Here is a 14,171-nt window from a genome sequence, read left to right as displayed (position 1 = left end):
CGACCTCCTAAATGACCTGCTCTATTTAAAAACAATCGCAAACCTCCTCAAAAATATAATACATGACTCAAACACACCCCATTTCAAAGTCACACAAATATGGACGCTAATTAAAAGCTCCATTAAGCAGCTAAGCCTAATACTGGCCACACTAGTTAACTCAAAAAGGAAAAAAGAAGAGGAAAGACTTAAAAATTTACTAACACACGAAGAAGACGAAGCAGCCAAAACACATATACTAACACAACTAGAAGAACTATTTAACTATCAATACAAAGGAGCGGAATTGAGGTGCAAAAGTAAAAAAATAACCGAAGGGCCTAACAAACTTTTTTTATCAGCAGAACAAAACATTCAAATTGACAGAACTATTGACAACATTGTTGATAGTAAAGGAGAAACTATACACGACCTGGACAAAATAACAGACACATTTACGAAACACTTTACTAATTTGTATGACAAGGAACAGACGGACGACAACGCACAAAAAGTATTTTTACAGAACTGCAAAGAAATACCAATGACAGAACAGATAGAGACAGACGCTCCCTTTACGCTAGACGAACTGAGGGCTGCTTTAGATACAGCACAAAACAACAAATCCCCTGGCCCAGACGGTCTGACGTTTGAATTTTACAAAGCCTTTTTTCCCCAAATAGGACCCCTACTATTAAATCTATACAGCGACATGTTAATGACAGAACAGTTACCTAGAGATTTCAACTTAGCATACATCACACTTCTACCAAAAAAACAAGAAAACAACACCTCACCTAGCGACTTTCGACCGATCTCACTTCTAAACACCGACTACAAACTCCTGACGAAAATGATTTTTTTAAGACTAAAACCCCTCATACCACACTTAATAGGACAGGACCAATACTGTAGCAACCCAGACAAAAACATCGACGAACTTAACAATTTTTTAAGAGACATTATATATTACTGTAAAGACAAAGACTTGAAAGCAGCCCTCTTTTCTATTGACCAGGACAAAGCCTTTGACAGAATAGACCATGATTACCTTTTCAAAATACTAGACAAGACGAAGACAGATGGAAGAATGAAGAAATACATAAAGCTAGTTTACACTGATGCCACAAGCAAACTCATAATAAACCAAACCCTTAGTGGCAGTATCCCTATTAAAAGATCTGTTAGACAAGGGTGTCCCCTTTCTCCCTTTTTATACACCCTTTGCCTAGAACCCCTTTTAGAAACCATCAGGCTAGATAGTGGAATCACGGGGATAAAAATCCCAGGCCCCACGCCCGTAGTTAAAGTTAAAGCATACGCTGATGACACCACCCTTTTTCCCTCCTCAGAAAAAGACATAGCCGCAATCATAGATAAGTTTATTCAATTTGGGAGGGCAAGCGGGTCAAAAATCAACATAAATAAATCTTGTATTATGGGATTGGGCAGGTGGGAAATCCCCTTAAACATCCCCTTTAACCTTAAAATAGAGAAGGCAATTAAAATATGCGGCATCACGTGGACAAGCAACCCAACATATTACCACACACAGCAGTGGGAAAATATTTTAAACAAAACCAAAAACACACTTAAAAGATTTCATTGTACAGCAACTACTATATTTGGTAGAGCAATACTAGTAAACAACCTGGTCATCCCGAAGATAGTTTATTTAGCAAACATCACAGAACCTCCACCAACTTTTATACCAAGCATAAACACAATCATTAGGAATTTTATATTTAAAAGCACTATCAGGAACATTAAACACACAACACTTATACAAAACAAAGAGGATGGGGGGATAAACTTACAGGACATCAGAACCAAAATACAAGCACTTAGATTAAAATACATAGGACAAGTAGCCAATAACCCAAACAATTTTCCATTAACAATATACTACTACGGCTTAAGGTTAAATAAAATAATTCCAATAAAAAATGACACCCCACACCACTTTGGTACAAACACACATCCATTTTACAGATCCATATCAAGAATACTCCCCGGCAATGAACATCTAATACACAGTAAATTAAAAGACACATATACAACACTTAAGAAACAGTTACAAGAAAGATTATTCAATAGGATCAAATGGAGTAGAGAGTTAGGTGTAATGGATTTCAGAGACACTTTTATAAACCTACACAGCAAACACATTACACCCAAAGCCAGAGAAATAACATACAGACTAATCTTCGGGATGACCCCTGTAGGAAGTAAGAAAAGAAATGTACACACATGTGTTTTCTGTCACACAGATAATGGTAACAATGAAAGCCATATGTTTTTAAAATGTAAAATATTTGATAATGTTAGATGCACTATGAAAGTCCTACTAGAGGCAAACTGTAACACCAATGTTAATCTTAACCTAGCTATTGTTTTAAATAAATTGCCTAAAATCAAAAGTAAGATGATTCATAAATTTAATCTAATAATAGTGAGTGAATACAGAAGTCTTGTGTGGCACAGTAGAATTAAAGTTGTTAATAACAATGTATCTTTAAATCCTTATAATCTAGAGTTAATATTTAGAAAAATAATTGAACATAGAATTGATAACTATACTGGTTAGATAGAAATTGTAATTATTGTATAATTTATTGTCCTTGATTAAATTGTCAGACCTCCGAGATAAAAATCTAAATACTGTAATCATTCTGTAAAGTTACTCTATTGGTATTATGTCAGTTAGTTTAAGTGGTTATGCGAGTGTGTGTACCTGGGTTAAAGAGAGTTTGTGCTGAGAGATGCGGGATAGGAATCAAACTGAACTTTATTTATCTATGGAAAACTACTCAAGAACTGTCTTTTAAAGGGAAGTCAACACTTTTGAAGAATTATTTCTCCCTCGCGGTTACGTCCTCTTTGATCACATGATCGGAGAGCATGTCACAAGTCAACATCAAGTGTGTCTGTACAACACTCACAGAACACGGCAAGCCCGTGGAAACGTAACAAGAACACTATGACAATGTCTATATCTTAGCGGCAGCCTCATCCTAGACATACTGGGAAACAAAGGAACAAGAAAACAAGACGCAACTGAATGGAGCCGCGAAGAGACTAGAAACAAAAATAACCAAAACCAATAATCCTAAAGAGTATAGACAAGGGCAGACAATTAAAAGTCAAGAATCTTTTATGAATAATGTAATAGTTTAAGACAAATTAACTATTTTTTATTTATTTATCAATTTTATTATTATTATTTTTTTTTTTTTTAAACCCCTCGTAATGAGAGAAAAAAGAATCCTTAATCGACACCCCTATCCTGAAATAATTTACACATGACCCTAACAGAACCCTGAACAATTGTGATACAGCAGCACCTTTGCTTGGTTAACTATCCCAGAACGATTCTAACAGACCCAAGGGCCACCTTGATGATGCTAGAGTAGCCCTCTTACATCTCAAGGAGACCTTTAAAAATTGTCGTGAGAGGGATTAACCTGTTCCCTGATCAGTCTTTTTAAATATACAAGGCAGCTGTATAAAACCTATATTAGCTTGCCTTGCCTAATTACTTGCTACTAGGCTACCTGGGAACATAGCATTGCTACAAAGTCAATTTCCGGAAAGATTGTTAATGTTGCTGTGCAGCTTTGTTAATGAACTCATTTATGTAGAAGATTGTTACTGTTAAAGCAAAAATACTGAGGCCACTTATCAAGGAAGTCCTTTTTCTCTGTATTACTTTATAGAAAAGATGTTGTTCTGTTGTGTAAAATTAAATATTATTATATGTCTAAAATACTATTTGACGAGACAGAATGGAGGCTTAGGATGAAATCAGTCACTTTTTCCTCTTCGTACTACCACCAAGATCAATACATTATGTCCCCTTTAACCATAAAGTGACAATGACAATGCCAAGTGCTTAAAAGGAAACATAAATTAATTGGATACAATTACACTACAGAGTTCCCTTTGTTTCGTTTAATTTTTTTGGAAAATGTCTACAAGATAAGATAACTTAAATTCAGTTTGACTACAATTGACAGCGTTGTCAAACTAGTGGATATTAAATGAATTGTAATTTATTGACCACTCATGTTTTATTTTTATTTTTTTGAAAATGACTACAAATTAGTAGAAATTAAATGAATTGTAAATTGTTGACCACTCATGTTTTATTTTTAATTTTTTGAAAATGACTACAAATTAGTAGATATTAAATGAATTGTAGGCCTAATTTCTTGACCACTCATGTTTTATTTATATTTTTTTGAAAATGACTACAAATTAGTAGATATTAAATGAATTGTAATTTCTTGACCACTCATGTTTTATTTTTTTTCTAAATGACTACACATTAGTAGATATTAAATGAATTGTAATTTCTTGACCACTCATGTTTTATTTTATTTTTTTTTTAAATGACTACAAATTAGTAGATATTAAATGAATTGTAATTTCTTGACCAAAAAAAAAAAAAATAAGAGATTGAGCCTTTTTAAAACAATAACATCAATTATAAGACTTCAGTTAGGCCAGGAGAGGCGCGGTAGCTGAGCTATAAAGCGCTTGGCTTCTGAACCGGGGGCCCCGGGTTCGAATCCTGGGATTTTCAACTTCGGAATCCTTGGGCGCCTCTGAGTCCACCCAGCTCCAATGGGTACCTGATATTAGTTGGGGAAAAGTAAAGGCGGTTGGTCGTTGTGCTAGCTACATGACACCCTCGTTAACCGTAGGCCACAAAAACAGATGAACTTTACATAATCTGTCCTATAGACCACAAGGTCTAAAAGGGGAACTAGTTCAGGTTCACATCTAACTTTGCATTCACTTGCACCTATCCTTTGATCTGCTGTACCGTTGGGGCACTACACAAGATCTGTCAACCTTCTTTCTCCATTCTTATCTCTCATTTGTCTTTGATATAATTTCATTTGGATGTTCTTTCTGAAAATATTGAAGCCTTCCTGGGTTGTCCACTTCGGGGGCTGATTCTGAGTTTCCACACAAACTGTCTTTGTAATCTTGTTTTATATTATATATGTGACTCCATACGTTAGCGTTTCTTAAATGTTTATTTTTATGACTTTTACTACTAAATTTTAGTTACATTCAAGAAGAAAGTCCCATCCATATCTAAACAGGAAAATATTAAAAGAAATTAAAACTCTCAATGGGAAAATTTAAAAAGAAATTGAAATAAATATTTAGTTAAAAAAAATTATTGCTTCTTGCTGACGATATTTTATTGCCCTTGTTCCTTCTAAAGAGGGGAAGAAGCTGTTTTCTTAGTATTTTTAATGAATGTCTTTCTGCCTCTGACTCAGGATATCAAGTAGGGTTCGTAATTCAATGTTTCTATTTTTAACACAAGTTCACTAAACTTTAATAAGGACTTGAATGTCGAGTGTATTCTATTCAATCAGTGTGTCCCAGGAGAACTGTTTTTGTTAGGCCGTCTGGAGGCTATAATGATAACGCAGAACTATAGACTGCTTTGTCATTGAATGGCTGGAGTTTTGAATGCTAGAGTAAGTATTGGTTTGATTTGTATTTGGAGACATTGATTTTGAGCGAGACGTTCGCTTAGATTTTAACTAGAGAGTTTTGAATTTACACTAGTAAAAAGAAAGAGAAACTAAAGGAAAAACCATTCATATTAGTTGAAAAAAAAACAATAATAAATTTGTGCCCATTATTTGTGTTTTAAGTTAGTTAAATAGTTTCGTGTTATTGATTTCTATGCGTAACGTATATAAAAAATACGATAGAAATACATACAGGAAACTCTGCTGAACTGTAGTACAAACACGGGACGTTTGGTACACTAGGCCTTCATCATTTACAAACAAACGAAAAGACAAAAAATTAACACAGAAGGACTATCTGTCGAATAGTTGTTTGCTCTCGAGTCAGTAGTTTATCCCTGCAGCAGGAAATCGTTTTTATTTATTAGATTATTAGATATTTTCAGGATAAGTTAAACAAGACCAAGGACGCTAAATTGAAAATAAAAATTGCCAACTAAATAAAAGTCACAAACAGTAGCGCTTCAAAAATTTGATTCTGCAGTGCTGAAATGGGCTCAAAAATTATCATGTAAATTTGTAAAAAAACATATAGCTTAGCAACACTTTCATTTGTACACCGGATACACAAAAAAACTTGCTATTTATAGATTTTCTGCCATGTATGAAAATCCCCAATGTTTAATGTATGTCTTTGTAGACGATGTGCTTTTCAAAATATATTACCAACCTTTCTCTTTTTACAAAGCTTATATCAATTCACTGTCTGTCTGTCTTTCAGTCTGTCTATCTGGTAAAAAGTTTTTACACGTTATTTCTCCGACACCCAATTTCAGATCAAGCTGAAATTTTACTCAATTATTTCAATGATCAATAATCAATTTAAAAAAAGGTAACTATTTGTAATTAATTATTTTGCTTGCTATCTCGAACAATGGAAAGAAATTGTACCAATTACATAAAATCCACCCACATAGCCCGGCTTCTTTCTTCCACCCTCCCACTTTCCCATCTGGTCTAGGCAAGTGATAGAATCATTGAGCATTGAGAAAGCTTTAAACAAAAACAACAATGTTATTAAAGATATTTCTAATCGCACATTTTTATTATTGTTGGCCAAGAGTCTAGATCAGTGGTTCCCAAACTTTTTTGTCTCGTAGACCCCTTGCCATGTTTTCTGGTTTTCCGTAGACCCCCTGCTTAAGTTATATTGAATTTTTGAAAATTTATCAATTTCAAATTACACATTTTGTTTAAAATAATATCTAACCAGTGACTCGAGGAGTGAAAAAGTAATTTAAAACTACATTTTAAGTTGAATCTATTTTTTAACACGTACAGCATACAATCACTAAACACATTGGAAACATTTGTTTTTAAATTTGCAAGCTCACCATCCGTTGCTACGGAGATAATTCTTTATATACGGATTTGTTTGTAAAATGTTTTACATGTTTCGCATGTTCCTTCAGAGTTGAAGATAGTTTACTTCCTAGTCCAAACCTCCCGCAGACGACGGGGGATGGGAGCGGGCAGGGTTTGAACCCTCGACCGTCGATAAATCCTAACGACAGTCATTAAAGATTTATGTGCCTTAAGTATCACGGTAAAAGTTTCCACAAAGAGCAGTTTTTCGTGGATTTCTTGAGCCACAATAATTGGAATAAAAAAATCATCACCAGACAAGGTTGATTCAGCCAGCTGTATAGAGAAATATGTAGTTTGCAGAAATATGTCGTTTGCAAAGACTTACATAAGAAGAAAGAAATATTCCAACAGAGCTCAAGAATTTAGTGAACTCTTCTACAAATCCATCAACCTAACAACCAATGGGTCAGAGTTTGCATGGATGGTTCTCAGAAAGCCACCCCAAACGGAGGAGCTGGAATACTCATTGAATGGCCCAATGTAACTAATGAGCTATATGACAACCACAGAGAAGAAATGTGAGCACTGGATCTAACAGCTACAATGCTAGCGAATCAGCCAAGTTCACCAAACAGTTAAATTTATTTCGTGACTAATATAAAAACTAGTCCTTCAAAGCTTGACAAACTCTGATGCTTCCTAAATAAAACAACTCATGATGCCTGGACTGACGTTCGGTGGTCAACTTGCCTGCTCGCTTCTCCCGTTTGGAGATTTGGGATTGGATGTAATTATCCACATAATGTAAAGGAGCATCCAAAAGATTTTGTACAAAACCTATTATGTGACCTTGTAAAGCGCAAAAACAGCAAGATCACTATTCTCCTATGTTGAAATAGAAGGAAATAGAAGGCTGACTGACTTGCCAAATGTGAGAAAACAAATACACACTTGAACATAGCACTCTATCCGGAAGAAATGAAGAAACTAATAGTGAATTGTAAAAACGAGAAATGGACAAGCTCTTATTCGATATACAAGAAAGATGAAACCTATTATAAACTATCCAATAGGACCACCTATAAGTATAACTGTTCACATCAGAACCGTACACATTGTAATGAGAAAATATATGTTCCGGAATCTTAAAATTGGGACCATTGTAATTAACCCTTTTTGAGTCTCACCAGAGAATGCCAACCATGTCTTCAAAATTGCATTCTTCATCAAGAGTCCCAAAACAAGATACCGGCCACAAAACCCAAACATGAAATTCTTTTAATGATATAAGTTAGTGTAAGAGTTGTTTTGTTTTTTTTACAATTTCTTCAACGGCTGGTAAAAATCAATATCGTGTGAGGTTTTCAGTATTTTACTATAATCATCATCTTCTTAATATCAGATCAAAGAGAGATTTTGTGGGTGTATTCTGAACTTTATCTTTGAGTGTTTGAAAGTTTTGCAAACTTTTATCTTTTTATTAGGGTAGCATCATCTCAAATGATCCTCCAGTTTAAATGGTTTCATAGCATCATAAAAAATGGCACATTAACATTCGCTTGTTTGACAAGGAAGTAATGAAGCTCAATTTCAAATACTTAATGCTGTACAGTCTACATTTCTTTTGGTTAAATTTATAACTAGACAAAACTACACTATTTAAATATAGTTATCAAATTAAATTAAACAATATTTCATTTAATCAGCAGGATACAAATTTTAAGGATTTCCTAAGGTACAAATCATAAATGTGTGGATGAAAAAATTCCAATTGTCAAAATTAAAGTCACGACATACTGAATTGCGATTCTTTATCGTAGACCCCCGAGCACATCTCATAGACCCCCAATTCCCATTTTAACTTTCGTAGACCCCTTGGAAGTCTTCGTAGACCCCTGGGGGTCTATATAGACCACTTTGGGAATCACTGGTCTAGATCTATTACACATTTAATGACATGACTGATCCAAACTACAGTTAATATAAGCTTTGTTTCTTTTTAATAAATATTTTGTATGTTTTTTTTTTTTTTTTGTTTATCCTTCAAGTCCTAGATGATCTTTATGAGTTTTCTGGTGTGGCATTCCCCCTTAGTCTGTATGACTTTCGTTACAATCCACATGTCCTTAAAAATGAAAATAAGATTGTAAAATAAGATTGTTTTGGATAGAATTCGCCGGCTAGTCGGTCTCAATACAAAAGACAACTGAGACAATAAGACAACTGTAACTCTCCATGTTATGTTAGGGGGGGGGGGAGGAGAAGTGGGGACCCGCGCTGTATAAATATTACTCGACTCTTGCTAATCGTGTGATGTGTTGTTTATCAAAGGTTGCAAAATATTCCCTCGCCTGCTAGCTATGACGTCAGACGTCCACCGTAAAGCCGCCAAGGCATCTATCTAAATACTGTTAATGTAGTGCCGTGATTGCCTGAGTTAACGTTGTAATGTCTTCTGCTGTTGTTTTTGTACATGTTTTTAAGACAAAGTCGATATCTAGACTTTTAGGGACGGTACAATTGAGAAAATACAATTGGTGTCCTGGAAGTTTTAAATGTAATATGAAATTAAGTTTCCTGTATAATCTGGGCGTCAGTCGAGTCAATGAAAAAAGAAAATAGTGTCTTTCAATATTCGATTGTTTATTTATGCGTCTTTTTAAAATATCTCTTTAATTTTCGTGCAATTCATTAAATTTAAATAAAAGTTTGCTAAGAAAATTATGTTGTTCTTATTATAAGTTGCGTTAATTAAACGTGAGAATTAATTAGTCGGGAGACTCTAGTGAAATAGTTTCTATTTGTAGTTTGCTTCAGTATTATTTTACAGTAAGACTGACATTTAGGTCCATGACATTTCACTTCCATGACTTTTCACTAATATGACATATATAGTTCACACCCATGATATTTTATTTGTTATTTTACATCCATGGCATATCACATAGACGGCTTAGGCGTAGGCATACGTGTCATTTCATATCCATGGCATTTTACTTCAATGACATTGCGATGTTATGAACATTATTTCTAAGAATTTTTGTTTCCCATGACATTTCACTCACATGACATTTAACACTCAAGATATTTAACTCACTAAACTTTTATTTCCATAACATGTCACTATCATGACATTTACAGCTCATATTTAGGCCTAACTCACTAGACTTTTATTTCCATAACATTTCGCTATCATGACATTTACCGCTCATATTTAACTCACTAGACTTTTATTTCCATAACATGTCACTATCATGACATTTTGGTTGCATGAAACTTCACTTTCAAGTCATTTCTTTCCCACAATATGTTGTACACACACACACAAAGATATAGGCCTATGTACCACAAAAAAGCACACCCCTACTTCGACTTTAAAATGGCTTTTCTTAAACAAACTTGTTGCCACATTAACTATCTTATTATGTCATTGTCGTCAGGACGACGCTGTGGGTGCAGGGATTAAGCACAACCTCCTGGAGGTTCAGTCCCTGGATGCCGAGGACAGCGGATTAAGAAGCACATCTGAGGCACAGGCTGAGCCAGCCTCAACCGATCAAACCATTTTGACGAGTGAGACTACGAATAACACTAGTGACTCGGGCAAGTCGAATACTTTGGACTTGTTCACAAGCACAAGTGATCTAAGTAATAGCAATAGCTCTAAGTCCACGAGAACACTTTCGGCATCGTCAGACTCAGCCATGGATAAGAAAACGAAAAGGAAAGAGTCTTCTTTACCGGAGGTAAGATTTGTAGAAACATAGATCTTTCAATAATTGATTAGCTTCTTAACAAAAAATCCTCTAAATAAAGACTAGATCTATTTAATAATGAACACAGAGGACTTAATCGTTACAAACATTTTTTTCTGGATCAGAAGACATTCTATAATAGCCTAAATAACCCAATATTCACTGATCCCTCTGGTTTCCCCTGATAATAATTTGCAGCCATTTTTTTTTCGCTACTCGATCGAGCCGCGATACACATGGCGTAAAAACTATAATAGCAAACTTTATTTTTGGTGAGCAGGTGAACAATGAAAAGTTAGATGTTGTCGTTTGTGAGTGTTTTTTTTTGTTTGTTGATGTCATGCCCCAGTTTTTGGACCACTCACTGAGTTTATTGAGAGCATCTATAGAAACTTCAAAGCGTGCGGAACTTGTCCAGCTACTTGATGACGTAACATCAAAGAAGTCACAAAACGAGTTCTTCTTCAACAATCAATGTTTATTTGATCTAAAGGGAAATATAGGCCCTCCTTGTCTATGTACTAGGTCCCTACCTAATAGAGTTTCTATTTCACTATAGTAGGCCTACTCTCTAACCTAAAACGGATTTCCTGTCTAAGACTAACTACTGTTTTGGTTGTCAATACATCGATCTATCTTACTTGTATCGGTACCAGCGATGTACTCTTGACTTTATTCATCTCCGTTATCGTGTTTCGATATTTATTCCTACTCTCAAAAAAAAAAAAAAGATGTGATTCACGGCAAACACTAAAATACGAAGAAAAAATTCCTTATTTTAAATTGATCACAATTTTCCCCTTACATTTTTAAAACCTATAGTAGGCTACATTTAATTTTTTTTCATCTTTCAGGCACCCAAAACCAGACCAAAAATAGTCAGTTTTTTTAAGAGGAAGCTGAGAAGAGGGAAGAGTACAAATGCCGTGGAGGAGATAAGCATAAACCCACAAGACGATAACAACTGGGCCGCCAAAAATTTCGATCAACCCAGAAGCGGCTCCAGCTCTCGCTCCAGCAGTGGCGGCACGGGCCACAACACGGAGAGTTCCAACCTGATGGTCGTGTGCGATATGGACGCTGAATACGACCCGGAACACAGATGATACACTTTCAGTTTAGTATACACTGCCGAAGTTGTGGACATATCTGTACGAGATATACAGCCCAAGCAGATTAAAGTTTGCTCTTCTAGTTGTCCATGTTTGGCGTTTACTTGGGTAACCATAAACATTTATAAGCATGTTTTTATAAATGTGAAAAACGCCGTGGTATTATTTAAAGTAAACAGATGAACAGGTAGTTTGCTGTAAAAAAAAATGAATAGATGCTTCATATAGAGTTATTGTAACACATATTGCTCATAGTGAGAAAATATTCGTCTATTTCATTCCATAGTGTTATCAATATTGACACAAATGATACAGATGAACTTATTGGTATTGGACGTTCCTTCAGATCAAAAAAAAAAGTTATTACGTCCAGACCTGCTTCAAGGTGGGTGGATGTAATCATCTGAGGCTGCCCTCCTGGTTAGTCTCCATATATTACCATCAATACCAGCACAGCCTTGCTGCCTAATTGGTCATAGAACATTTGTATATTTACATATTAGATTATAAACTTTAACAAAATGGTTAAATTGGATTCTGTACCTGTAAGTATTGTTCATTTTCTTTATATGTATATCATGTTTTAGTAAATAAATGTTAAAAAATAGTTTTTTTTCCCCCAATAGAAAAAATAGAAAATAGAAAAGTTAATTTCTTTGTTAGTTAAAAATAATATTTGAGATAGTGTAGCTTTTGGTGTCGATAAATATCTCATCAACTAAATTCTGAATCGCTTTATTTCTAAACCACTAGTTACTAAAAAAAGCTTTTTGGTTTTCTGGGGTATTTACAAAAACAATAATCAAAGACCTTACTAAGTTTACATTGTGCACAAGTCTTTAGATACGGTACCCACAATAAAGCAAGTTTTATTTTGAAATGGAATGAACTGTTTTATGTAACCATTGTGTTACTTAAGAATCATACAGAATTTTTTTTCATTAAACACAATATTTCATTTTAAAAAAGGTTGTGTAATATTTTTATCTAAAAATCTTGTAACATTTTGCTGTGTATATAAAACTGTATAAAAGTTGAGCTTATGTACATTGTGATATGGTCATTATGAATGAAGTTATAATATCTAGGTCTTATCAGCTCCGTCCATTTGTATAGCTGAGAACATATGTTTGAAGATATTGATTTATTCAGTGTGAATAATTCATGCTGACATGACTCGTGTGAATAGTTGATGCCAACACTTTTTTCTGAGAATAGCTTAAGATACTGGCACATTCTGCGTGAATACTTGATGATTCTAGTAAATTCTGTCTAAGTTTATGATGCTTAAACAATTTAAACTATACAGAAGATATGTCAGTGTATGTGTGGAGTTTTTCCCACTTTCATTAATGACTCTCTGTATGCTTGGATTTTTGTGTTTTACTGGATATGTGTTAGTATCTTGACATGTATCATCATTATCCAGTATTATATTATTAACATTACTTGATATATGTACAGAAAAAAAAAAAGAGATTAATCTCTACATAACTATATGAAAGATGTTTTACTATAAGTTGTTTTAACAATTAATTCTGAAATATTTGGCAGTATTATTATGTTTTTGAATGCTTTCATGTGATATGAATAAGATGATCTAACAATGTTAGGTGGTGATTTTAAAAATTTGCACTAGAAATCCATTGAATTGATGAGTTCCGTTGGAAGGGCATGACTCACAACACGAGACAAAGTAGTAAGAAAATGTTTTGACCTGTTTATTTGCACACATTTACAATTGTATAATAGGAGAGATCTTTGATCGTAGTGTGGAATAAAAGAACCTTTAAAAACATATCAACATTTCTATTTTACTAAATGCACAACGCGAGTTATTCATTCCAAACTATTTAAATGAAGTAATTATTTTTAATAGTTGTACTTTTATAGAAACGCAGTAATTAGGATTATTTGGATAATTAAAGGCCAAATGTTAAAATGTCATTTATTTTGAAGCATTACAAATATTTCTTGCTTCTCAAAAAAAAAATTTGTTTGTTACTGTTACATATCCTGTGGGATTCTATTATATGTATTTGATTTAAACTTCTTAGTTTATTGGACAGTAGTATTATATCAACAGTATTATAATATAAACATAACAAATACAACATATTATAGTTGTGTATGTATATATAAACATTTATGCCACTAGGCTGTTTTTTTTTAATACCGGTATTAATTTTAAAACATTTTTAGTGTTTAGTAAACTTGTTTTTTTCTAAATTACTTTAATAGTTTGTTATTTTTGTTTCTTGTGAGTACTTCTAATGTTAACAAAGTTATTAAACTTATTGAGCAGTTATTTTTGTATTTGATTCTTAAATGTATTTTGTTTCTTTCATATTAAAAACTTTAAAAAAAAAAAAAAGTAAAAAGTCAGTTCCAAAACTACTGTCACAAAATGACTATGAAATAAAAAAGACAATCAACTACTAAGGTAACAGGATGTTGAT

At 33.8% G+C, this 14,171-nt stretch overlaps 1 protein-coding gene across 6 annotated transcripts in view; it reads left to right on the top strand.

Moving 5' to 3' along the window:
- The window catches only part of LOC106074452 (uncharacterized), a 42,026-nt gene extending 28,006 nt beyond the window's left edge, over positions 1 to 14,020 (top strand). For 5 of the 6 annotated variants that reach the window (XM_056005325.1, XM_056005318.1, XM_056005311.1 and 2 more), the window contains exons 3-4: positions 10,286 to 10,591; positions 11,455 to 14,020. In XM_056005325.1, the coding sequence (XP_055861300.1) occupies positions 10,286 to 10,591; positions 11,455 to 11,706 (558 nt within the window). In that variant the 3' untranslated portion in view covers positions 11,707 to 14,020. Of the gene's footprint in view, positions 1 to 5,375; positions 5,481 to 10,285; positions 10,592 to 11,454 lie in introns of all 6 variants that reach the window. The other variant, XM_056005331.1, reaches the window with a different exon arrangement.
- Positions 14,021 to 14,171: the final 151 nt, after the last annotated feature.

Source organism: Biomphalaria glabrata, chromosome 1 (genome assembly GCF_947242115.1).
Source record: "Biomphalaria glabrata chromosome 1, xgBioGlab47.1, whole genome shotgun sequence".
NCBI classification, from domain to species: Eukaryota; Metazoa; Mollusca; class Gastropoda; family Planorbidae; genus Biomphalaria; species Biomphalaria glabrata.
This window is presented reverse-complemented; position numbering and strand designations above follow the sequence as displayed.